This window comes from Lepidochelys kempii, chromosome 7 (genome assembly GCF_965140265.1).
Source record: "Lepidochelys kempii isolate rLepKem1 chromosome 7, rLepKem1.hap2, whole genome shotgun sequence".
Classification (NCBI taxonomy): Eukaryota; Metazoa; Chordata; order Testudines; family Cheloniidae; genus Lepidochelys; species Lepidochelys kempii.
In genome coordinates, this window is record NC_133262.1 from 96,168,663 (window position 1) to 96,195,978 (window position 27,316).

General features: G+C 39.7%; 1 protein-coding gene across 1 annotated transcript in view; it reads right to left on the reverse strand.

Annotated features, from left to right (window-relative positions):
• Positions 1 to 1,422: 1,422 nt before the first annotated feature.
• The window catches only part of KNDC1 (kinase non-catalytic C-lobe domain containing 1), a 128,886-nt gene continuing 102,992 nt past the window's right edge, over positions 1,423 to 27,316 (reverse strand). Inside the window, exons 18-30 of the mRNA XM_073353950.1 lie at positions 22,600 to 22,693; positions 22,391 to 22,488; positions 21,875 to 22,086; positions 18,904 to 19,017; positions 18,032 to 18,179; positions 17,572 to 17,751; positions 10,067 to 10,279; positions 9,681 to 9,763; positions 8,405 to 8,555; positions 6,022 to 6,144; positions 5,842 to 5,901; positions 4,162 to 4,319; positions 1,423 to 3,946 (exon numbers count right to left, since the gene is read on the reverse strand). Of these exons, the coding sequence (XP_073210051.1) occupies positions 3,715 to 3,946; positions 4,162 to 4,319; positions 5,842 to 5,901; positions 6,022 to 6,144; positions 8,405 to 8,555; positions 9,681 to 9,763; positions 10,067 to 10,279; positions 17,572 to 17,751; positions 18,032 to 18,179; positions 18,904 to 19,017; positions 21,875 to 22,086; positions 22,391 to 22,488; positions 22,600 to 22,693 (1,866 nt within the window). The 3' untranslated portion in view covers positions 1,423 to 3,714. The remainder of the gene's footprint in view (positions 3,947 to 4,161; positions 4,320 to 5,841; positions 5,902 to 6,021; positions 6,145 to 8,404; positions 8,556 to 9,680; positions 9,764 to 10,066; positions 10,280 to 17,571; positions 17,752 to 18,031; positions 18,180 to 18,903; positions 19,018 to 21,874; positions 22,087 to 22,390; positions 22,489 to 22,599; positions 22,694 to 27,316) is intronic.

Below are 27,316 nucleotides of genomic sequence, written 5' to 3' on the forward strand. Positions count from 1 at the left end.
CGAAATTCCCAGGCATAGATTTCAAATTATTTTTCTAGTATTTTTATTAAGCAGCTTCAGGTCACACAGACTTTGGGTTCAATATTTAATGTGTCCTATTTTTGAGTTTTTATTGCACAAATGCAGTGTGTTCCTGGGTTTCTGGGGCTTAATCTACCTCTGATTTACACTGGAGTAAGTCTGGAGTAACTACCCAGAAATCAAGGGAATTACACCAGCACACAGCTAGCCTGAAGACTGCTGTAAGGTATGCGTAAGTCTACAGTGCAATTAAACACCTGTGGATGATCGGGCTCTGTAATTGTGGAGTAGATGGTCAGGCTCAGGCTGGAGCCTGGGCTCTGGGACTCTCCCCACTCATGGAGTCCCAGAGCCTGGGCTCCAGCTGGACCATCTACACTGTAATTCAACAGCTCTGTAGCCCCACAGTCCAGAATCAGCTGACACAGGCCAGCGATGGGCATTTCTTTGCAATGTAGACATTCCCTATGTAACAGCCACAAAGGGCTGAAAACACAACTGGGGATCATCATAGTGCAGGGAGGTCCTGACCTCTCTCACTTTCCTCTGGCTACACCTTCTTGTCCATTTTATGTGACCAGCAGGCTTGGGGGAGTGGTGTAAAAGCCTCTACACTGGCTCTCCATCATGGAACTATCACCCTTCAGCTTTTGGAGCCCGTCAGTTAACTTAACTTTAGGGCCAGATTCTGCCAGTAGCACAGCACAAAGCAACTGTGTAACACTGGAAGATTTGGTCCTATATATTTTGGTAATAGAGCCATTAATTAATTAGTTTTATGTTGTGAACTTTAGGAGTATATTTATTGCTTTCTCTTAGCATGTAAAGTATGGTAGAGAATTTTAATGAGTTGACAATCTGCAATTTTAAAGGCTTTGGCTTTATTTAATCTCACTTGGTGGGGATGGACACGTGTAACTTCGCGAGGATTGGGAAGGGAATGTAGGACCAGATCCTATTGTCCTTAGGCAAATTTCTCATTGATTTATATGAGAGTTTTGCCTAAGTAAGGAGTGTAGAACTTTTTCCTTGGACAGGACGTTCAAATTCTGCTTTCAGTTACACAGGTGCAATTTCTATTGAAGTCAGAGAGTTCACGTGAGTGGGAACTGTACCACGTAAGAGAAAACTTTGGCTCATTCCAGCCTACAAATCAGTCATGTATTTATGTCAACAACAAGCAGTACAACTAAATGAAACCTGGCTAGAAACAGTTTTATTTGAAAAACTGTCATGCAACATATAGGCAATTTGCTTATAGTAATGTCCAAAGAGCAGTTTCCCAGTGAAACAATGATTTTCAGCAATTTTTATTTACATTAAATATTTTATTTCTGATTTTGGGATGATGATATCTTTACTAAATACAAAATCTAAAAGTTTAATATCTGATTGGCAAGAACATAACTTTCTACCATATAAAAGTATGGCAAGAGTAATTCTATACATTTATAGCAATACAAAGTGTCATATATTGAAGCAATATGTAGAAGGTATGAAATGAGTTTTAGATGCTTGAATAGTATCAGTCATTTTCATGAAACAAACACAATATTTCCTTGGCATAGTAGTCAATATAAGTACAGGTAAAGGTTTTAACTGAAATATTAACTTGCTCACACAGGTGCAGAGCACACTTCGTTTTTTAAAAATATAGTTGCTAAATAAATACAAAATAGTTTACAATAATCTGACTGACCATAGCAAACTTCTGGTTGTATAAAAATGCATCAACTAAACCATCTGAGCCTTTCACACTGATGGAGCTTCAATCACTTTATGGACTGCTGTTTTGCTCTGGCAAGATGTAGCTTCTAAGTGGATGACAGCTTTTTGATTGAGAAAAAGCCAACAACTAAAGATAATTAAGAACAGATTAAAATAAGATAGATAATATATTTTAAAAAGATTTGTCTGGCAATTCTGCATCTGTCATTGCCATCTTTCTTCATATACTGTAGTAATGTAAGAATACTTCAAACTACAGTACTTCGTATGTTGCAAATATATTATATGAACACAATCAAAAGATAGCAACAAATTTTACTTCTTTAGCTGTGATTCAGGATTCACAGAATTGCTTCTTAATGACAAAGATTTATGCAAAAACTCCCTGATCACAGACAGAGGTGTTCTCAGTTACACCAGTAACAGAGCACAAATTTGGCCTTGCGTTGAAAATACATCACAGTGTGAAGAAATAACTGTAGTAGTTAATGGAAAGAATTCGCACACCTGTGTCTGACTGGGGAAAAAGGGAGCAGGAAGTTGGTGATCATATATTGCCATCAGATTGGGATCTTTTTCTCTTAAACATTGGACACAGACCACAACTTAACACATGCACATGCATTTTCTGTTGAATATTTACAAATTCAGCAGCAACAGGGTGTTGCACACTTGTCGTATTTTGTAAATTGTATCTCCCAATTTCTTAGTAGTAAGCCATTTTCTTCTGTAGCTAAAGATCTTAAGTCTTTCTAAAAAATACAGAATAAATGTCATTACAGTCAACATGACCAGGAGAACACCCCAATTACAAGAATATTTCCAGGGAATTCAACAGGATGTTTCTCCCTTTTGAAACACCACCACTTTATCATCTGAGAAATTCATTTTACTTGTATATTTTAGCTGGTTTTTTTTGGTAACATTAAGACCCCACCCCTCTGAAAACAATACAGAAATACTTGTGTGTATCTTGTTGATAAAGCTAATGTTTTAGATATTTTGCATAAGCCTGGGATACCTCAATGAACTTTCTAGCTATAGCAGCACATTTCATTGCCAGAGTATTTTATAAGCACAGCTCGCTGCAAAAATATTATAAATACCAACTTTTGGCATGATGCAGTTACAAACTTGATGCAAAGTTATTTTGTATTATCATACTTTTGAACATTACAATACTAGGAAAGTAACCTCAGCACAAGGCATAATGATGTTCATGTAAACATACAAATTTTACAACTATTACTTATCACAACTGGAGACGAAGCAAGCAAACCTTAAAAATTACTCTCTTCATTAGGCCACGAAGGCAGAAGCAGGTCAACACAGTGGTAAAATGTTGATTCAGATCTGAGTTTTATATGGAAATAGGCTGGCTCAAGGGCATTAAAAATACACAGTGCAGTGTTTCCCTTTTTACTTATTCTGTCTCGATGTCCAATGGGAAGATTCTCCATCACTCAAAATCAAGAGTTTAGTTTTGACATTCATAATGTAAAACTAAGACAAAAGCAAAACCCATCAAAAATGTAAGGCTAGCAGAGGATCTATATCCATAAAATCAAATACGTAGCAACAGGATACAAATGTACAGTGCTTACATAAAAAAAAAAAATCTATGTTTTGTCAATTATAATCTGAATTCTTTTAGGCCAAAACAGCACTGAAAGTTTAAACATTCGATTCTTTACACATTACTTCTCTTCTGACATCATCTATGGACTATTCTTTCATACTAGAGACTAAGTCATCCTTTTTTCCCATTGCTTAGGTCTAAGATTTTTCATTAGCTAGCATTTTATGATTCAGTGATAAGAAATATATCCATTTAAGATAGAGTTAATGTTTTAAAACTACTTTCACTCGAGTGTTTGCTTGGGAATTGATACAGGAGCCAAAGCCATTTTCATCCAGTTTTATACTCTGGAGTTAGAATTAAACATGCAGGTAAAATGAAAACAATTATTGAAATGTTGCCTTCATTCTGCGCAATGCATCCTGAATTTTTCGGGAATGTTTTTCAGCTGGTATCTGATGGAAGTTGGCACAGTTGTCAGCCGCTAAAGCAGAAATGTCTGCATCATTAAAATGAGCTATTCTTTGTTTGAGGTAAGACTGGAGCTTGAAATCTGTAGTAAAGGTATAGGGATTTTCTTGAAATGCGTGAACCTGGCTCACAACTTTTGCAATGTTTCTTTAAAGAAAATAGAGAAAAACATTAGTCTGCTTTAGTGCTGATAATAAAACATTAAAAGGAAATTCAAAGGCACATGGCATTCATTTGTACAGTATTTGTCTCTTTAATAAGTTGTCAAAATGACCAAAGTGTTTTAAACTGCCAAAAGTGTACTGACATTCTTACGACTCACTAGACAACATAGGTGACACATGTATAATTAAAATAATTACCTAAGTTTAGTCCACTTATGAGCTCCATTTGTCATAGTAAATCCTCCAGTTTCAAGCTGTTGGACATGCATGGCCAGAACATGGGCTGATGGAATTGTAGGGAGCGTTTTGAATCTCTCTCCTTCCATCAAACACAAACTGTCACTTTTTAAAAACACCTGGTATAATTTACACAAGGAAAGCCCGTGATAAATGTCAGAGCAGGCTTCATAAAGTAGTCCTCAGTTTTATGTCTTTAACAAACATTTTTGTTTTACAGTAATTTTTTCATGTACAGTATAGAAATTAAAATAGAGATGAAGGAGATAATGCATTTGATCAACCTGGTGGCAGCTCAATTAAGGTACAGTATGGAAAAAAAGTTACTTTAATTAGAAGATAGCCCATATGGAGTTCTTAATAAAGATTTCTAATTTTCAACCAACATGTTATAGGTGGAATCACAGAATGCACCTTAGGGCTAAGCAAACTCATTTTCACAAGTATATAAAAACGTTAGTGATGAAAAGTTATGACAGTTACTGAGAGATGTTGGTTGAGATTTTTTAAGGGCTCTAGGGGATACAGTCATATAATTCCCTGTCAAATTAATAGGAGTTGGGTGCCAATCTCCTAGCTGGCTCTGAAAATTTCCACCATTGTTTTCAGTTATTCAAAACAGTGTTTTACAAAATACTAGAGTGAAAGTGTTAACATTTAACTTTTGGTATGTGTCATCTTTAAAAAGTGGCAATGGGTTAGGCCTTGCATCAAAAGCCTAAATACTGGAGTAAGATAAGATATCCAAGATGATTTTAATAGCACTACCAGCAGTCTGGGGTACTGCTGACAACTGAGGTATTACTGAGTCCGTTGGTGGGTAAGTAGATTGGCCTTTGTTTTGGGCTAAATAGTCCCAGGTGCTATTTGGTAAGACTCTGACTTGAGCATCCCTGCCTTTGCATTTTTCTCCCTTAGAAGTCAGCTAGAGCTTGAACTTAGAGCCGCGGTGGACAACCTGCGGCCCATCAGGGCAAGCCACTGGCGGGTTGCCATACCGTTTATTTGCATGGCCGCCCGCAGCTCCCAGTGGCCGTGGTTCGTCGTTCCTGGCTAAAGGGAGCTGCGGAAAGCAGCATGGGCCTGGCTGCCGCTTCCTGCAGCTCCCATTGGCTGGGAACAGCAAACCTGTGATGTTTATGTTATGGTCTAATTTTCCTTTTTATTGAAAAAAGGAAATTGAAGAAAACTGAAGTCTTTTCACAGAAAAAATCCCAACAGTTTTCCAATAGGCCAAATTTAGACAAAATTTCATTATAAAATTCTAACCAGCTCTTATTGTTAATAATTTTTACTTCTGTTACCTCTGTAGCATCAACATACCTGTGGGAGAGAGAACTGTTCTGCTCTGACTATCATCAAGAGAATTGTTAATTAAGTGCTAGTTGCACAATATTAATTTCTGGCAATTAGATGCAACCCAGAAAAAAATGCAACTTGACTTTCAGAGCCCAGGTTGGCATTTTGGTCTTGGCAGGTGGAAAAACCCAAAAGTCAACTCTAAAGTAATCGAGTTTATGTGGAAGTAATTAAACAAGGAACAATTTTTTATACAGTATAAACTGTGTTTTGGCTTCAATCCTGCAAAAAGAACCAACAAAGTGTCACATAAGTATTTCACACGAGAGACTCATACTGTACCTCAACAGCCTTGAGTTCTTCCATTATTTCAGACACTTTTGATGGTAAAATTTTCCAAGCCTTAAAAAAGTAAATAAAATGCTTTGATATCTTTTCAGATTAATCTTGGTAATGGAACACTTACTTTTGCTAGAAAAAAATGTCTACACAGGGGAAAAAACTCCAAAAGTCCTCACTTACTGGTAGCTGTCGTACTATAAGATTTTCCAGCCCTCTTAAGATTTGCATTGCGGTAGCAAAATTTCTTTGTTCATAGCAAGACTTTGCTAGAAGGAGAAATTTTGATAGTAAATTCACCTGCAACTGGAAAAAATAAAGTTATATATTAAAATCTACTACATCACACTGGTCCATGACAAGGGCTTTTAGGCATTATGGTAATACAAATAATAACGAATAGTAATTTGCTGGAGCTAACACAAATATTATGTTTGGGAGTCATCACATGAAGCCAATTGCTATGAAGAAACTTAAGCTGGATACCATTTTATTTCCATTTGAGGACATAGTCCGAAGGCCAACTTGCAACTCTACTGCCAGTAAAACTCTTCATCCTAAAACTCTTAACTGGTTGGGAAGACATAATTAATTCTAAGGAGGCGAAAGGACAGAAACAATTGGGAACAAGTGAGTGACTAAATAAAAATCACTCATCTAAATGTGTTCAAGTGTAGTACCAATTGTATAAACCGGCATTTTAAAAGTTGGCAAAAATAAACTGACTTTGTTACATTCTGATTGGCTAAATTACAACAACTGAATAATACTATACTCAAAATTGACAGAGGATTAGAGAACTGTATGTTATGGCTGCCATATTCTGATAAAATACCCCATCTCAGGCTTTGTTTTTAAAAGTAGCAGAAGTTGCTCTCCAATTTGTAGGTTTCTGAGAAGTGCCATAGACAAACAAGTAAAACAAAAAAAACAACAGTAACAGTTATAATGTAATTCCAATTTGGGGGTTTGGTGACAAACCTCTTATACTCTCTTAAGGTTAATGAAGCTATCAAAAGTCCATGATAAAGTTATTATACTAGAGTTTTTTATTGCACAAATATTCTGACTGAACACAGAGGAATATAAGGTAATTACTCACCTGTAATTGTTGTTCTTTGAAGGTACTCATTTTTATGAATTACCACTTTGTGGTGGATTTGCAGACCTGGATGGAGCTCCCATAATTTATCATTCTAAGACACATTACACACTACCCCTACCGAGGTATCAGTGCTCATCTCTCGTCACATGAGAAGTAAAAATACTCCCATCATAGCCAATTGAAAGACACAACAGAAATATTCTGTTCAGAAGTAAGAGGGTGAGGGGTAATTGAGATGATAGCTTCAGAAAACCAACAAGTGAGCAACTGGCTCTTCCCCGAAGATATTATCTTAATGATTCTCACTTATGGCGACTTATGCTCCAGGGAGGTCTCCAATATAAAAAGAAAAGAAATTATGCACACAGTGATGTTCACTAAATGTATGGTTACCACTTGGATTTGGATTAGACTGGTTTAATCTGTGTGGGCAGATGAAGTTCCAGGTCTACTATCATGGTCAGAAAGGAATTGACCATTAAAGCATCAAGAGCAGTCTAAGTACTTCTTGTACTGCCAGTGGTGATGCTATTTGCTTGGCAGATAAAAACTTAGGCTTTGGGAACTTGAGCTCTGTTGTCACCACTAATTTTTATACAAAAGTTGTTACCAACACCCACCATGAGTTGTTATGGGACCACTGGTTTCTGTTGACTTTATCATGATTAATTTAGAAAATGTTGTATTAATAAGTTAATGGAGAGATTTCTGATTAAGACATTCAGAACGTAAATACCAATGCAAAAAATGACTTCATGTTTAATAAAAAGAAAAGGAGTACTTTTGGCACCTTAGAGACTAATCAATTTATTTGAGCATAAGCTTTCGTGAGCTACAGCTCACTTCACTGGATCCGATGAAGTGAGCTGTAACTCATGAAAGCTTATGCTCAAATAAATTGGTTAGTCTCTAAGGTGCCACAAGTACTCCTTTTCTTTTTGCAAATACAGACTAACACGGCTGCTACTCTGAAACCTGTCTTCATGTTTAATGAACATCAAGCTTTATTTTTTTTCTTGAGGAAAGTATTAGTTCAATCAACCTTAAAAGTAGACTAGAAATGTGAGAAAATGAAATTAGAAGAAGGAAAAAAAAAGGTACATTTTGTTTTAGGATTTGTTACTTGAGCTAAAATAGCAGCAGAACTGCAGCACCCTGCCTCTCAAAGTTCTAGTTAGAAAGTCTTTCAATGATAAGAAGTCCATTTCAATAGCAGAAAGTCAAACATCTGCTGTCTCATGGTATATGAATTCTTATCTTCTATTCAAGTCTTTAACCCCACCACCAGAACAGATCCAAAACACTAAGCGGATCTGTCAACAACAATGCAATAAACTGTTGCCAACACACTGGCAGGCACGTTTCAGGCTTTTTGTGTAGGTTTGCTATATAGAAGCAGTAAACAATAGCAAATAACTAACTACCGCCTAATTTAATAACCAAATAAAAATGATAGCAAACCTTGGAAGTATGACTTGTAACAATTTCAGCAGCAACCCAGGTGCTGATATTGTCTGCATTTCTTAAAAGCTGTAAGAGGTACTTGTCTTGTATGCAATTTGGCAGAAAGAGGTTACAGACTTTAAGTGACAGTGATTCAGTGGGAACAGCTCTGTGAAACACAAACATATAGGGAATTTAGACATTACAGCTACAAAACATGAAGGAAAAGATGTTAACATTGTAATCATTTTTAAAATGAATAATATGTTGTTTAGTTACAATCTTGATTAATACATTTTCAAAGGGCATGTGCTGGGATTCTATCATATGTTAATTTCTCTTCTCTGTGTAGACTTTATAATTCCAGTACCAACATACATTGTACACATCTGCAGATGGGATTACTTTAAAAAAAAAAAAATCACGTTTCGCAACTTGAGCATTTTCTTTAGTTTGACTAACAATAACAAAGCATTTCTCACATCATAAACAGCGGTCAAAGGGCCGTACTCACCAAAAAGTTAGTCCAGGTTTTATTTTGTGGAATATGAACATGAACATAAAAAAGTGAGATATTAAAAAGAGAGAGTCCTATCTGCGCTACAACACAGTAGGAGCTAGATGGCATTTTTATTGGATTTTAAATGGTAGGGCAAAAGATCCAGCTTGTGTCCCCTTTCTTTGAGACTCCTTGAATCGAGTCTAATTGTTGCAATTAACAATTACTAGATAGAAACTAGCTGAATCCACATAACAATTAAGATGAATGAAAACAAAAACAAGGATAATGAAGATTGTGTGTGAACTGGTGATAAGGTTAATATTTATTCTGGATTAGAGCTGGGCAAGTAATAAAAGTATGAATCACTTTTCTTTAAAAACTGCAATAAAATTTATATATATATATATATATGAATTATTCAATCAGTACTACAAGATGGAAAAATAATGAAATTCTGTCTATCTATATGGATATAATTACCACATAATATACTTGAAAAATATCACAATATTTTTCAAAAATGTATTTAGCAAATATTTTTTGACCTGCTCTACTCTGGATTTCAAGTCACCTTGAGAATATGGCCTAAAGAAAATTTTTTGGTCGCTGAACTTCATTTTACAAGTGATCTGAAGGAAAAAATTCAATGTAAAAAGAAAAATTCACAGTGAGGAATAACGGAAAGACACTGTAGATTCTCCATTTTCCACTTTCCATATATACACAAAGTATAATACAAAAATCAACAATGCATCAGCAGGGAAGTGGGGATAGGAAAAGTAACCCACTTACTTTTGTATAGTGGTACATTTATCTTTGACACCAAGTGCTCTTGAATTTAGGAAGTGTACTGGATGGCATTTATGGAACATTTCCTACACAGACAAAAATTTAAATCATAGTGATTATTAGGCCTGGCAATTATTTTAGGTATCACAAGAAATACTTTTTCTTCGTCTATGTTCTCTTCCCTAAGGTTCTCAGGAGCAACCATTACCAGAACTCCTGATACTAGTGACTCCAGACATTGCAGGGACTTGGGGAGGAAACTAGCCTATTTTTCCATAGGTGTTGCGAACCTACACATAGGGGGTAGGTGAGGGAGGAAGGAAGAAGGGTGACTACACAAACATTCACACTGATTTGTTCTCACTCTCAATAGAATCCAGTCTTTTTACCTGTTGTAACAGTGTCAGTTGACAGCAAAGCTCTTGTGCACTATATTCAGTTAAGAGAGATCCTCCTTCATTTGCTTTAGCATAAGAGCCAGAGAATTCTTCTGTAGAACTGTAATAGCATGGCTTCGGTAAAGCTGACCCAACTGTGTATGGTCTTTCTTTCTGATGATGTGCAATAGGGCCATTTCCTTTGGAGAGTTTCCAGTTAAAGCTCTATACAAGAAAAAAGTAGCTTATTACAGCCGTAACTTTTGCTGCAGAACTTTCAGATGTGCAAAAGCCACAATCCTGGATCGATGTGCTGAACTCGCCCCAACCCTCAAGCGCAGGGACACCAGACTGAGAGCTGCACTGACAGTGGAGAAGCAAGTGGCAATTGCACTGTTTTGCAACTTGCAATGCTGGATTGCTACCAGTCAGTGGGAAATCATTCTGGAGTTGGACAATCCACTTTGAGAACTATTGTCATGCAAGTGTGCAGGACATAGTGGATGGATTTGAAGCAACGGGGTTCCCTATTTTGACACCAGACCACCATGCCAGAAAATAAATCAACAGAAAGGGCTACCTTTCTTTGGTTATGCAAGCATTGGTGGATCACCACGGACACTTCAACATCAGTGTTGGCTGGTCAAGGAAGGTGCATGACGCTTGCGTCTTTAAGTTTATTGACTGTTCAGAAAGCTACAAGCAGGGACTTTATTTCCTGACTGGTGGATTACTATTAGTGATGTTGAAATGCCAATAGCAATTCTGGGGGACCCAACCTACCCCTTGCTCATGAAGCTGTATGCTGGCCATCTTGATGGCACCAAGGAAAGATTCAACTACTAGCTGCAGAATGACAGTTGGATGTGCTTTTGGTAAACTAAAGGGACGCTGGCCTTGCTTATTCACAAGATTGGATCTCAGTGAAAAAAAATAAATCCAAGCTGCCTGCTGTGCCCTCCATAATATCTGTGAGGCAAAGGGGGAAAAGTTGCAGCCAGGGTAGAAGAGCTGTCTGCCGAGTTCGAACAGCCAGACACAAGGGTTATTAAAGAGATCACTGTGGAGTTATATGGCTCAAGGAGGCTTTGAAGGAACACTTTAACAGTGAGCCACAGTAATGTGTTGTGGTATACTGTGCTCTACTTGGGCTCTGTTTTGGGGCCTATTAGGAATTGTGTGGTGCTTGGTATACATCTATGAATAAAGCACTTGTTAATTTTGTGATACTTGCTGTACATTTATGGTTATTACACTGATAGTCACTGATCTTATGAGTTGTATCACATTGTGCAACAACAAGTAAATGGGTGCTTCAGTACTGCTAGGCATTCTGCAGCACATGCTGGGAACTAAAAAAGATGCATTATTTTCCAAAACAACAGAATTTTATTAAGTAATGAAAACACTGCAAATCAATCAATCAATCAAATCAAATCAATCTGTGCAAGTTAAAAGCAGATCCATAAATTTATTAAGTTTTTAATGTAACAGAGCTTAAGCAGCAGAAAGAACATTCATATTCATTTTAGCTATGCATAGAGCAAACTTGGCTGCCACAGGTCAATGTATGTGAAGCTTTGGTTGTCGTTAATGTCCCCTGATGTGGAGCGGTAGGGGTAGGGATCCAGCCCCTGATGCCTCATGGAACGTTGAGAGGGGCTGTAGGGAGGTGCTCTAATGGAGTTAGCCATGGACTACAAAGGGAGGTGAGCCTGTGATTGTTGAACCTGCAGCACCCGTTTGCTGCTGGAGAAGCACCATTACGTTCTGGTGCATCTCCCACTCCTTTTCCTGCTAGGACTTTCTCCTGTCCGCTCTTTCCTTCTTCACAGAGTCTGTAATATTCACCCTCCAGGCCCTCTGCTCATGGTCTGATGCAGCCCTGGCTTGCAGGATCTTGCTGAACATATCACGCAGAGTCCCCTTCTTTTGCCTAGTTACCTGGCTCAGGCATTCTGCGGATGCGGAAAGGGTACCCCTCAAAGCTGCAATAGCAGCAGCTACAGATAAAACACACGCTGTCAGTATAGTAGCAACAGAAAGCCAAAGTGAAGATACAGAACTCCTTTCCCTTGTTCCCCATAAGTTTTAAACAAGACTTGCTTATTGACACTTCTGCTTGGGAGTGCTTGTGCACAATGCCACTCAACTCCAGCCATGGTGAGTAATGGCCCTCCAGGAGTGAGGGAAATTAGGAGGAATTGCTTGGTTGCATGAAACAATGAGTTGCATTAGTAAAGGGCACTGGCATGGAATGCTGCCACCATTTTCCACAGATAGTGCTGATTTGAGCTGAGATATCACTCCTGTGGGTGACAAAAACATAGAGAGCACAGCTGCTGTGTGCTGGAAACTGCCTGGGCCCATATGCCACTAGCCTGCTTACTGCAGCGGTGCCTGATGAAGTTATTGCTGACTGGCGTGGGAAGGTGTCCTATCACGGAGGAAGAAATAAGGCTACCATCCATGGGCAGTGGGAATAAGAGACTTGGGGAGGCTAAACCTCCCCAGATAGGGCAAGAAATGCCAGATGCTGTGCACCTCCCTTTGGAGGCCCGCTGGCCTGCTGCCTTTGGAGTGCCACTGGCGGAAGTTCCTGAGAAGTGAGGGGGCCACCAGCACCCAAACTGTGGTCCCAGTTGTGCTCTGCCCTGAGGCCACGCCCTCACTCAGCCTCTTCTCCCTGGGCCCCACCCCTGCTCACCCTCTTCCCCTGAGGTCTCCCACCCACTGCTAGCTCCTCCCTGTATCCTTCCTCCGTTATTTGCCCTTAAGGCAGAAGGGGGAGGAAAGGAGTAAGTGATGGAGGGGGGCACCTTGGGGAAGGGCAGAGAGGAGCTGGCGAGGCCTTGGGGGAAGAGGCTAAGTGGGGGTGGGGCCTCGGGGCAGAGCAGGGCCACAGACCGGGCACTGGTGGCCCCTCCCATTTCTAGGGAGCTTCCGGCATTCGTGCCAACCATCCCTAGAAACCTTCAGGAGAGTATTACAGAGTGTGTCTATGAAAATGTTTTATTGAGATCTCTCAGGAAGATTCCAGGGACATTCCTTTAAACTGCTCTGGATAGCTCCCTCCACCTAACTGTACAGCAGATAACTCTACCTCTTGCTGTTGTGTCGCTACCTCTTCTAGTATGAGTAAATTCATGAAAAATCGATAGCTGTGTCCTGCTAAAGCGGTGGCACAATCAGTACATCACTGTAATAGGAAATACATTTACTCACTTACCCAAGGTTCCTTCCCCTGCATTGAGTGCACTCGTGCTAGACTGCCGGGGCTGACTGGACTGTGATGGAGTCTCAAACAGGTCCTGGCTTGCAGTAAAGCTGGACTGCCCAATCACAAGTCCTTCAACCCCCTCGTCCTCACTATTCACAGCAAGGATTGGAGGTCTCTACAGTGGCATGCGGGATGGTGGTGGGGACTCCGCCAAGCGTGGTACCTAGTTCTTTGTAAAAGCAGTAGGTTTGCAGTTTAGTACCAGATTGGTAGCCTCCCTGGCCTTCTGATATGCCTGCTGAAGTTCCTTCACTTTCATGCAGCACTGTTTCTGATCTGTGTCATACCCCTTCTTCTGCATCCCCTGTGCAATCTGCTCACAGATGTCCACATTTCCATGGCTGGTCTAAAGCTGTGCCTCCAGATCCTCTTGTCCCCGCAGTCCCAGGAGATCCAGTATCTCCTGTCTACTCCAGGCTGGAGCATAGCTGGCATGGTCGTCTTGGCAGCTGCACACAAAAATGGAGAGCTGCTAGGTGTGCTTGCCAAGCTGGGCAATCAGGAAAAGGCATTTCAAAAATTTGTACCATGGCTCGTTGTCACCCTGGGAGATAGCGTTACCGCATTGCTGTAAGAGGGTGCTTACGTCGGTGAGAGACAAATTTAAGTGTAGGGGCATGCACAACTAGGTCAACACAAGATAGCTCACATTGACCAAGCTTTGTAGCGTAGGCCAGGCCTGAGTTATATAAGAGCCCTTTTTTGAGCCCAAAAGCTTTTGTAATTGGTCGTCAAGATTAGTCCCATAAAAGATATACTAAATTGGTTTCTTCATATTGCTTTGGTTGGCTAATATAACATGTCCAGCTAATCAGGCTTATGTACAAAGCTGCTGGAATTCAATGAAGCTGTATTTTTAAAAAAATATCAGAGTATTATTTAAACTAGCTCATTTTTAAGGTCAATTTCATTAAAATGTCTTAGTGCTCTCAACAGTTCAATAGTTTATATTTATCTTTCTTACTAGTTTCCCTGGATTGGGCAATTCATTGCAAGTCTTACCCAGAAAAATAAAATCTAAAGAGGAATGCTGCTGCATCATTCTAAGACTTACAGTTGTTTAATATAAAATTCCTAGTGTATCCAATACAGCTATTGCTAGACATAATAAAGCACATAATTTTGTCCATAAAAGTTTCACACTGAATTACTGCTATGAAATGTTCATGCTATTTGTTCACTAAAATATCTTTGCTACCCTACCACTTCAGTGCCTGAGGATATAAAAATTAGACATTCCAAGAAATGCATCATATGATTGACCAACTTATACAGAGCTACAGTTGCCAGTGATAAGTTAATATGATGTAATTTTAAAATTAGCTGTAATTTGTATTATATAATCATTCTTGTCTCTTCAGACGATAGAATTATTCTCGTGAACTTAATTCACTGAAGGAGAAACTGAATGAATTTAAGGCCCCAGATTTAGGCTACCATAACACTGTAAGAACTGGTGAAGAAGAATACATTCCCTAGACTTCACTTTTTTTATAATAATCTCTGTCCCTTGCCCCATGCTGTCCAGGCTGACAAACTACTGAGTGGAGAGAAAACCCAATTTATGTTAGGCTTGCTCTAACAACCAGTAAACAGACCTAATTTGTTAGTGTGCATGTACACAGCTTTGATGACGTACGTATAAAAACAAGAAAACTAAACCAATAAATGGAGCCATTTTATTTATTTCTAGGTAGCCATAAAAATATATAGAGACATAGTTTTTATTATTTTATAAAATACAGATGGAGGTTTATTTTGTTCTATGATGGATTCAGCTTCTGCCTTGCTCTTGGGAACTCTCATTTCTTCCTCTCCCACACAGTTGGTGGCACCACTAGGACTTAGTCTTTCACCTCCTCCTTTTCTCCCTCTATACATTCTCACAGGTTGAGTTCTCTTCTCTACACGGTTAACTTACAAATTATGCCTGCACGCAGACTTCTCACTAACTAGTTGTGAATTTCTGCCTCTGACATGTCCACCTCAGAATGGTCCAAATCAGGCCTTGTGTCACAGGGTGCATCTCCAATAACCTTCAGGGAGCTGTACTCACTTACAGTTTTGGACATTTAGACCTACTGTATGTCCTCTATGTTCAAAATGCACTGCATGGTTAAACCTTCTCTATGTCACTGTCAGCACTATCTTTCTTGTTCCCGAGTTCCCATCCTTGCCCTCATTCTAGACTCCTGCTTCCTCCCCCCCCGACCTTTGTGTTTCATGCATACTTGTCCTTTTCCTCCCTTCGGTATCTTGAGTTATTGTCACTTCTTCATGAACTTCATTACTGTGATATTAGTTCAGCCTCTAGTTACGTAATGACTTGATTACTATAACTGCCTGCTCTGTAGCCTTGTACATTTCCATTTCTTTTCCTCCTCCGAGTACATCAAAAAAATCCACTTCTTTTCCTGCTACTTTTATTCAAGTCTCCCTTCCTCTGTTCTTCATGCCCCATCTTTGCTATAGACTATCTAGAGTCATTTCCATAGAGCTCTGTTGATTTAACCCCCATTAAATTCTATAGGATTTTTGCATAGAGGTAATAACATTCTGTAAGCTTATTGGGAGAGGGATCCTGCCATTCATCTAGCACATTTGATCTGTGAAGCACTTTGGACTCTTTCTTGTGAGGATGCTTTTTTCAAGCAAAGTCTATTGGATTCTCAGGACTCTGAAGTTACTTTGTACCAGCTGATGTCTTCTAATTCTGGTTTATGAGAGTTAGTAGAGTAAGAGGAAGGTGCAGTAAAGTTTTGAAATTCCGTAGACAAAAAGCACTTTTTCTCCTGTTCATTTTAAACTTTTTTTAACATAGGTGTGACATTCCCTTGGTGTTACCTGGACCGGTGATCTGCTAGGTCACGCCAATCCTCGACTCTGGGAGCCAACCTTACCCGGCTCTGCTGTGAGAACCCCCACTCCCGGGGGCTGTTCACGCACAGCCTCTAGCATGTAAGCTGCTCCCAGTTACGTGAGTGAGCACTTTTGGCCAGCCGCTGCTTGAATTGTGCAACTGAATGACACTAGCCAATATCTCCAGTCCCAGACACAACCCTAGGAACCTCCGTTTTGCAGTATCCAGTTATGCCCACTGGATGCTGCAAGCTTATATGAGTTCATCAATTTAACAAAAAAATTGATATGTACCAGGATTGCTATTCCAAGGGGAGTCTCTGACATGCTTCAAGTAGAATAAACAAACAAATTTATTAACTACAAAAGACAGATTTTAAGTGATTATAAGTCAAAGTAAAAGAAGTCAGATTTGGTGAAATGAAATAAAAGCAAAACACATTCTAAAGTGATCTTAACGCTTTCAGTGCCCTTACAAACTTAGATACTTCTCACCACAGGTTGGCTGCCTGCCCTTCAGCCAGGCTCTCCCCTTTGATCGGTGCTTCAGTCGCCTGGTGGTGATGTCTGTAGATGGAGGTGGAAGAGAGAGCAAGCATGGCAAACATCTCTCCCTTTTATCATGTTCTTTCTTCCCTCTTAGCTCTGCCCTGCCGCCCCTTCAGAGTCAGGTGAGCATTACCTCATAGTAAACCCAAACTGACCAAGGGAAGGGGGAGGGGGGTGACTCACTTGAGAGTTCAACAGATACTTTATTGCTGCCTAGGCCAGTGTCCTTTGTTCCCGTGAGGCTGGGCTGGGCTTGTCCCATACATGCCCTGATGAGGCGTGAAGTGCCCCTCTGGTCCTGGAGAGTTTTGCCTGGGCTTGTTTTAAGCCATGAGAACACATTCAGCCTCATAACTATATACAGGAGTTTACAACCTATAACATTACTTTAACAACAATGCTCAGTGCATCATGAGCCTTCCGAACACACCCAACATGACAAACTTTGCATTGGATTGCAGACAATCATATCATAAGGATGAACATGGGGGTGCAGGGTGTTCCCACGAGGTACTGAGTGTCACAATAGGTTATTTACAATAGTAGCAAATTTCTTAGGGAAAAATTTTTTTTCAGCAATTATGAGACAAAAAATGGAACAGAAGTAAACATTTTACAGCCTCTAAAATTAGTATGACTACAGCAAATCATTACTGAATCAGAAAATCACTTAAGCACATGCTAAGCTTTAAGTCAATGGGGCTTAAGCACATATATAAGAACTCTGCTGAATTGGGACCTAAAGTGTTAAATTCAATATTCCTTTATTTTTGCAAGAGAAATATACAAGACAGCTTTCTATATAAAGTAAGCTAAAGAAACTACATGCCTTTTGGGAGACATCTTCAGAGAGCTTTTTGCACAAGGAGTGTAAAGATTTTGTATCATCCTCTTCCTCCTCCTTCCACTCATCCCAGTTATAGCACTGGAAAACACTGCCACGTTTCCCGCCAGTAGCATTTTCAAGCACTGCCAGCAAACATTCACCAAAGCCGTTTAATGGAGCAATCTAAATGGAAAGTAGGTTTTAGTAGGCAATTTATGGATTTTTCATCAAAAGATTAATAATGAAGTAAAGAGCATTAATATTTATAAGAAAATTCACATATTTTATTACAGCCATACAACAAAAAAGTGTCAGTAGGCATAATTTTTTCACACTAATTTTACTCAGCAAGACCAGGGTCCTAATAATGGCATTTGCTTATATACCATAACCACATTTGATCTAATTGACATTTTACTTAAAGATTTCATCAAAATAACAACACATTATAACAATAAGTTACCTTGGAAGAAATAAAGTCTTGTAGCATGCACAAAAGATCAGATCTTATTGCAAAGTCTACACTATAACAGTCTTCAATCCAAGCCTGCAGAATGTAGAAACTCCGGTTGTATATTTTGCTAAGCAGAGAGGTGGGATCCTCATTTGCACTAGTAATATGAGAAAGGTAGTGAGTGCACTGAAATTGTCATTTTAGTCTAATCTTAACAAGAGGTTGAGAGAGAAGTGCAAGTATTTGCTGCCAGGTGTATTACTTAAAACAAACAAAAAAACAAAGTCTCCCTTTCTCTGACATCTACACCTCTAGAGGAACAAAAGTTTCATTTATAAAAATGTCCCAATACCCAGCTACTTACTGGGGTAAAACTCCCACTGAAGTCACAGTTCAGTGTGAAGTAGGAAGAGAGCATATTGTCCAGTACAGAACTTACTCTATTTTCACTGTGTTCCACTCTTACGCTTGGTCTACACCTAACACTTACGTCGTCTTACCTACCTCACTCAAAGCTGTGAAAAATGTTGTGCCCTGTGCAATGTAGTTAGGTTGAACTAACCCCCACTGCAGACGCAACTTGGTTGATGGAAGATTTTTTCCATCAACTTAGCTACCATCTCTGGAAGGGGTGGATTTACTATAGTGATGGGAAAACCCCTTCTGTCGATGCAGAAACTGTGTACACTACAGAAGCATAGTTGCTGTGCCTCTGCAGCGCTTGTAGTGCAGACATTCCTTTACTCACAAGAAAATCTTTTTTTTAAAAAAAGAAACTAAATTCAACTCAATTAGGTGCTTCTTTTTAGAAATACTTCTTTCACAGTGGGGAGAAAAGTCTCTAGTACTTTGACAGTTTTGTTCACAGAAAGTTACTGTACCTGGATAAAGTGCTGCTGATTCTATCAAGAAGAAACTTCAACAATTCTTCTTGTGTGCAGAAATAACGAAATGTGTAGAGGAACTGTTGTAGATAACCTTCTAAAAATGCATTTCTGTGTGATACAAGAAAAAACTTCAGACAAACAATAATATAGTTATTCTTGTATTAAAGCATAGCAACAAAAAAGTTACAAGCAGAGCAGGTTGAAAGTCTGAATTCCCTTTCCACAGAAAATTCTGAAGTTAAAAAACAAGTTCCATTTTGGAATAAAAAAAGAAAATTTGGAATTTCCCATGAAATGGGAATTCTAAACATTAAACTGTTTGACTTCTCAAAATTAGAAAAATTTCCACATTCCTATTTTTTTATTTAATTTTTTATATGCTATATTCTGTGGTTTTAGAATGATTAAAAACAGCTGCTATTGTAATTAGTACTGCTTGAGAGATCTTATTTTCTTGTTCAAAGTACTGATCTTTTTTGTCTGGTGCAGTCAGGATGATAGAGAGGCAGGCAGGGGAGCTGGTAAGAAACCAGATTGGTTTCCACTGGAGTTCTGCATGGGGCTCGTCAACATTTTAATTTCCTGTGGAACATTTCACTTCTATCAAAACAACAGTTTGATATGGAACTATTCTTCTGGAAAGTGATCTAGTTACAACTGAAATATTCTTATTCTTCATATTTTTATTTGTTAAGAACCAGTAACTTCAATTCCTGAACATCATATTTCTTTATTAAAAACTTTAGTTCCTTTATCGTTAAAATATTACATGTGCCATGGTTAGAAACAAACACTAGAAACAATATGCTGGATAATGCTACTGAGATCAGCTAAAACTTTTACTCCTGGTAGAATTCTTCACTAAAAAAATTAAAAATTCTGTGCAAAATATTTTAAAATTCTGCATATTTTATTTGTCAATACAACACAATATAATCACTCCAGTTTCAATTATTTTGGTAATTTATTTCAAAATACCTGTCAACAAGTATGTCAATACAGACAACAGTAAAAAAGATTCCTCCAGGAGTAGCGTTAAAGAAAGACCTATAACAACCTAGTTTCAGTTTGGGGGGTATTGGAGGGGGTTGTGAGAGAGGTTGTCTCCCAGAGCCCAGACACCTGCACTCCCATCCCTCCAGAGCCGAGCTGCACCCCCTGGCCCAGACACTCACACCCTCTTCCCTCCAGAGCCCAGCCACGGGGGCAGACCCTGGCCCAAACATCAACCCTCCACACCCCAGAGACCAGCCACAAGGCCATCCCCAGCCCAGACACCAGCCCCCACCACCCCAGTCCAGCCTTGGGCAGCCGCCAGCCCAGACACCAGCCCCCTCCTCCACACAGAGCCAAGCCACAGGGCAGCCGCTAGCCCAGACACCAGCCCCCCACTATCCACAGAACCCAGCCCCGAGGCCACCCCTGGACCAACCCCCTGCCCCCCACACAGAGCCCAATCACAGGGCAGCCCTCATCCCCGACACCGTCCCCCCAGAGCCCAGCCCAGACACCAGCCCCCGCTCCCCACAGAGCTCGACACGCAGCAGCCTCCAGCCAAGACACCAGCTCCCACATCCCACAGAGCCCAGCCACAAGGTAGCCCCCAGCCTAGACACCAGCACCTCCAGAACCTTTACTCCCCACAACTTCTTTACTGTCCTACTGGGAGACATGGTATGGTGCAGCTCTGCCCTTCCTCATCCTTTGCCAGAGCTGGCTGGGTCTCCTATGCCCTTCCCTGGGAGAATGAGGATCAAAAAGCATGCAGCCTCCAGCCCAGCCAGTGACTGTGAGCTGGGCTCTGCGGAATCCAGCGGCCCTAGTGGAAGCCGGGAATTCTGCAGGAAAACAGGGAATTCTGAAAAAAGAAAAGGAGTACTTGTGGCACCTTAGATAATAACAAATTTATTTGAGCATAAGCTTTTGTGAGCTATAGCTCACTTCATCGGATGCATTCAGTGGAAAATTCTGAAAAATTCTGCATTCCGCAGTGGGGCAGAATTCCCCCAGGAGTAAACTCTGTGAGAGAAGCTGATGAAACGCACAACTATATTGATATTCATACTGATTAATAACTTCATCCAGTGCTGGAGAGGAAGATGGTGATAGTTCCTACCTCTTATGTAGCATTTTTCACCAATAAATAGCAAAAGCACTTCACAAAAGGAGATCTGCATTATTATCCTCATTTTACAGATGTGGAAAAGGAGTCCTAAACAAGTCATTGATAGAACTGAGAATGAAACCCAAGTTTCTCAAGTCCCAATCTAGTGCCATATCCATTAGACTATGATGCCTCTGATAGTTTTCAGCGGCCAAGACATGAGTTTGCATACCATCATGACAGTCCATCTGTTCAAACATTACAGCAGTGAAAGTGGCACAGTTATCCTGCTGTAGCATAGATGCTTCTTACATCAGTGGAGGAGGTATTTCTGTCAATGTAATTAATCCACCTCTGAAGATGTAGCAGCTATTCAATCTAGCTGCATCTACAGTGGGGGTCAGGTCGACCTAACTAAGGCATACAGGATGCAAATTTTTCACAGCCCTGAGTCATATAGCTTGGTTGATCTAATTTTTAGGTGCATACTAGGCCTCAGACCCAAATCTAGCGCCTAGTTCAAGAACCTGAACAGAGTGCCAGGGAAGAGTGTGAGGGGAGGAATCATGTTGCCCCCATCTAATCACCCAAGGCTGGTTTAATATGGTGGGGAGGGACTGGATCAGGTCTCAGGCCTACAACAAGTCCCATTATTATCTGGCTTCCTTTTTTGCCATTTGGATGCTGATGACAGCAATTAAATACTATTTCTGCATACCATTAACACAAGCAAAGGAGCAGTTATATAATGCTGACAAACATTATTTATGGAAGCTAGATTTGTATGAATTCTGTATTTTTAAACTGAATTGTTATGTTTTTTCTGCCCTGTAAATTAGGGACTTATAGAATACCACTTACTGGGAGTATAGATATGCCATTAACCCAAGTGGTGTCCCAGCTTGTAGAATCCTGGACCTGTTTTGATTATTATATTGGTGCTTCTTCATATTACAGAAAATGAGCAATGACAATTCATCCAGAGGGCTGACGTCCAACATGTCAGTTCTTGTAATGTTAACTACTACAGGAAGTGCATATGATTCTATTCCCCACTGCTCTGCATACATGATCTGTGTGAAGAAGAGTCAAAGCAATGCAAAAGGAAATAATTGAAAAATGATTAAAATGAAAAATTGGAGGAAATTAAGTCATTTCAACTTAAAGCCACAATCACATTTAAAGTCATTCTTTTTAATAAGACTAGTTAACAGTTACTTGAATTTCAGTCAAACATTCTTCAAAGTTCTTTATGAAATTATGACTTTTATTTAAAACTTTTTAAATTTCATATACTGACTTGGGCATCCAGTTACATTATTATTGCTACCTGTATAACAAACAAATAAAAATCAAGTGAATTCAATGTTGACTTGCCTGTAGATACTTCTTCACCAATTCAAGAAATTGCACCTTGGATTTCATTTCTTGTAGCTGTCCCCTCAATTTGGGCAACATACTTTTAACCTCAGAACCTTAAGATGTAAAATACATTTAGCACAAAAGCACATTTTGATGCAGTTGTGATACTCTCATAAAATGACTTAAGGCAAATCCCTGTATTAGCATACCAGTTGTAATTTTACCTTTGTTTCTTCTCTCTTTCTGCAACAGCTTCTGGTAGAATTTTATAGTTTTCCTATAATTTTTTGTCTCAATCATTAGTATTTGTTCAAGTTCCTATCAAAAAAGGAAAACATTCTTATTTGAATGTTAAATTATACTACTAGGCAGTTCTGATAAGCAGTTTCATAGAATCATAGAATAGAATATCAGGGTTGGAAGGGACCCCAGAAGGTCATCTAGTCCAATCCCCTGCTCGAAGCAGGACCAATTCCCAGTTAAATCATCCCAGCCAGGGCTTTGTCAAGCCTGACCTTAAAAACCTCTAAGGAAGGAGATTCTACCACCTCCCTAGGTAACGCATTCCAGTGTTTCACCACCCTCTTAGTGAAAAAGTTTTTCCTAATATCCAATCTAAACCTCCCCCACTGCAACTTGATTTGATTTATTAAATAAATTTTTGATTATATTAAATTTTGATTATATTAAAGTTTGATTATATTAAATAAAAAGGTTGGTTCACATAACACAAAAGCAAGAACATCCAACAGATAGGAACAGGAAATTCACCAAGAAAAACAGTAATACATATCTTTGCTAGAAGAGAATGTTACACCAAGCCTCTTTTGTACTTTTGTACAAATAGGGCTGATGTAAAATTAAAACTCAATATTCATAAACAACAAAGACCACTGCTTATCATGCTGACCAATACGGTCTCATTGTTTACTTGCACTCTCTGGTCTGTCTGTATCCATTTGTTGTCTCTTGCCGCCTACTTAGATTGTAAGTTTTTTGGAGCAGGGACTGTTTTATTGTTTTAAACAGCACTCTGTTTGTACAGGGGTCTTAGTCCCTGACTAAAGCAATACAAATAGTAAATAAAAGAATATTAAGAAGAATAAAAAAAAATTAGATGGCTGCATTCAGCCTTAGAATATGTAGAAATAATGCTCATTAAAAATCAGTGGAAGATGAATCCATTTATGGCAGGTGTAAGTTTTGTTCAAGCTGTTTAGAATATTTTTAAAACAAAGATATCATTCCATCTATTAACCTATATATATCATGTAAATTCTTTAAAATAGTGGACTTACGTAATACCACTGAAAAGTCCCCAGGTGTTTTTGATCTGACACTAAAGTTCAATTTGTGGTTCACTTAAAATCAGTATATAAGATTTTACCGTGGTCAGATGCTGCACCCCAGTGGTATTTACAGAGAGGTGTGCAGGGTTTCTACTTCTGCACATTTTTTTGCCTAATGATTTGTGATGTTGCATTCTTCCTCGTGTACAAACAATAAACATGCTATCCTTTAAATTAATTTCTTATGCACTGGTATATTGTGAACACCCATAGTCTACCACAATTCCGTGAAGGTCAATGGAACAAGATTTATAGCTCAACCTGAGCAAAACTATCCAAAAGCTGTAATGCTAGATCAGGGGTGGGCAAACTACGGCTCGGGGGCTGCATCCGGCCCTTCAGATGTTTTATTCTGGCCCTCAAGCTCCTGCTGGGGAGCAGGGTCTGGGGCTTGCCCCACTCCGTGCATGTTGCGGCTCCCAGTAGCAGCAGCATGTCCCCCTTGTAGCTTCTACGTGGAGGGGCAGTCAGGGCACTCCCCACGCCACCCCCCACAGCTCCCATTGGCCAGCAACCGTGACAAATGGGAGCCGCAGGGGCGGTGCCTGTGGATGGGGCAGTGCCTCTGCGTAGGAGCTGGAGGTGGGACATGCCGCTGCTTCCAGGAGCTGCTTGAGGTAAGCACCACCTGGAGCCAGCACCCCTGATCCCCTCCTGTGCCCCAACCCCCTACCCCGCCCTTATTCCTGTCCCACCGTCCAAACCTCTTGGTCCTAGCCTGGAGTACCCTCCTGACCCCCAGAGCCTGCACCCCCAGCTGGAGCCTGCACCCCAACCACCTGCCCCAGCCTGGAGCCCTCTTCCACACCCTGGACTCCTCAGTTCTGGCCCCACCGCAGAAAAGAGCCCGCACCCCCAGCCAGAGCCCTCACCCCCTCCTGCACCCCAATCCCCAATTTTGTGAGCATTCATGGCCCACCATACAACTTCCATACCCAGATGTGGCCCTCAGGCCAAAAGTTTGCCCACCCCCATGCTAGATATATTTATGATCTTCATTTCTATGGGCAAGTGGTTAATTTCACTATGGCTTTTTTTCCTATACGTTTTATGTAAAATGTTCCCAGTAATTAGGAACATGGGCCAGACCTTTAAAGCCAGAGTAACTGGCTACACAGCGATTCCTTCCTGAGCAGGGTAGCTGTCTCTAAGACACTCACCACTCCAACTTCCACCCTGCTCCATGTAATGAGCATGTCAGAGAGAAGGGAACATACCTCAATCACTGCTGTGCTCCAGCTATTCCCTTGCTGGTATAATGGCTCTTTTTGGATGATTACCAGCTGTCATAAAGCATCTGTACGGCTCCTCCAAGTTAAGCCAAATGGTAGCAAGATTGGGCAAAGTGCAAAAGTGGCACCACCCACAGGCTCTCCACCACACCTCAGCTTTGCCAACCAAGAAGTGGGACCCATGTATTTACAAATTTAAAACAAAAAGCATGCAAACTGCTCAGATAACACCCAATCCAATCCCAGTTAAGTAATGGAAAGACACTCACTGACTTCACCATAATACAGGCCTGGATCCAAACCCTTCTGAAGTCAGTGGAAATCTTTCCTTGGGATTCACTGGGCTTTGGATCAGGCCCAAATTACAGCAACGGTATTAAGAGTCCTAGACTGATAAAGACCGAACAGAGACATTAAAGGGGGCTCCTGGAAAAACACCACATTCACCTATTATACCAGTAGGACTATCTCAGATTACTAATAAAACATGATAGCTTTGAATTCTCCTATGAAGTGATGTTAAAGAGCACAATTGAAAGAAGCACTTTTTTCAGAGAGAGAGAGAGAGAGAGTTTACTTTTAAAAAGGTGAATAGGAAATACTATAACTTGTTAAACCTAAAATAATTAAGACACTGTGGGTTTTTCTTTGAGACACTGCCTTACATTTCAAAAATGGTATAATTAGAGGAAATGCTATGGTAAGTACATAAATTAAATACTGAATAAAAACAACATATAGGTAAGATACAGCATTTCTAAGAATATAATAACTTGTATTCTTCTTGGGTGAAAAAAAATCAAAACTATAGTTTAATTCAACAAAAGTGCCGGATGGACAAAATAATATGGTCCTTACTTTAATCTTACTAGTTCTTCTTGAAGCAAGAGACCCCTTCAAGCTATTATTTTTCATATTACTGATAATGACACTAAGTTGCAAGTGCATTAATCCTGCTGTTCTTGAGACGATGCATTTGAATTTAAGCACATAATTCAGAAGCCATTCAAAATCAGAAGCAAAAAGGTTTTGAAGCCAAGATGCGCCCCAGAGGACTGCACTATTAACCACTTGACCTCCCCTAATAGGGCATTATATGCTTCAGGAAGAGAATGTTAGTTTGACTTAGAGGGATCAAACTACTGAAACTGTACTTACATTGTGAGGGCATAGCTACAAGGATATCCAAAATTCTTCATGCTACCAGGGGGCAATGAAACACTAGCAAGCACTTTAGAATAAGATGATGAAGAACATGATACATTTTCCATACTATCTAGAACAGTCTTGTGAATGGAAAAAAAAAGGTGGTATTTAATTTTTATACATCCAAGTATAAATACGTTCATGTTTCTTAAAAAAAAAAAAAAGGACTCTTTGGCAATCCTACTATCTTTCATTGTGTACAATGATCCTTTTCTAGTATTTGAGAAGAACTTCAAAGCAGTAAGAGGAAAAGTAGTGGAATCCGGGGCTTTATTAGCCATTATTTAAAATACATACAAGTTAACTGAAATCCCTGAAGAGTTATATAGATTTTGTTGGGCTTTGCACTCTGCAAATTAAAAAAAAAAAAATCTGCTATTAAGGCCAGGTCTACACTGTAAACTTGCATTGGTATAACTACGTCACACAGGGGTCTGAAAAATCCACATCCCTGAGTGACCAAATTATACCGACGTACCCCCAGTGTAGACAGAGCTTTGTTGATGGAAGGGTTTTTCCCATAGACATAGCTACTGCCTCTCACAGAGGTGGATTAAGTAAGGTGATAGGAGAAGCTCTTCAGATTCTTAACATTTACTTTTTATTATGTTAGAATATGATGAGTGCAGCATTTCTTATTTACAATTATTTTTTTACATGCTATTTGTGTGAAAGATGCTTAATGTGGCTATATTCTATTGACCATTACTTGGATCGTGAAGGGAATCTAATTTCGTGGTGTATGCATACATTCAAATACCTGCTCCTCAAGGTGAAGTCTGACCTTCAACCTTACCCACCATAAAAATGAAGGCAAATGAGGCAACAGTACCAAAGAAGAAGAGAGGTATCATCCCAAGATGAGTTACAGACCAAGAGGGAAGACTGAATGGGTGGCCTGGCCCATTAAGGTGACTGTTTGAAAAAGAAGTGGTCTGTCAAGAATGCTTATGGGAAAGTCTTATAGAATTTTATAAGGATTAAACCAACAGAGTGCAATAGAGTCCAAACACACCTATAGAAAAGTGACCATTTCCTATTAAATACCACAGGATTTTTCCATAAGATATTCATATATCACAGTTATGGGCCATATAAGAAATTAAAAATGTGGCATGACACTTCAAAAACATGTTATATATGCTGTGGTTAGA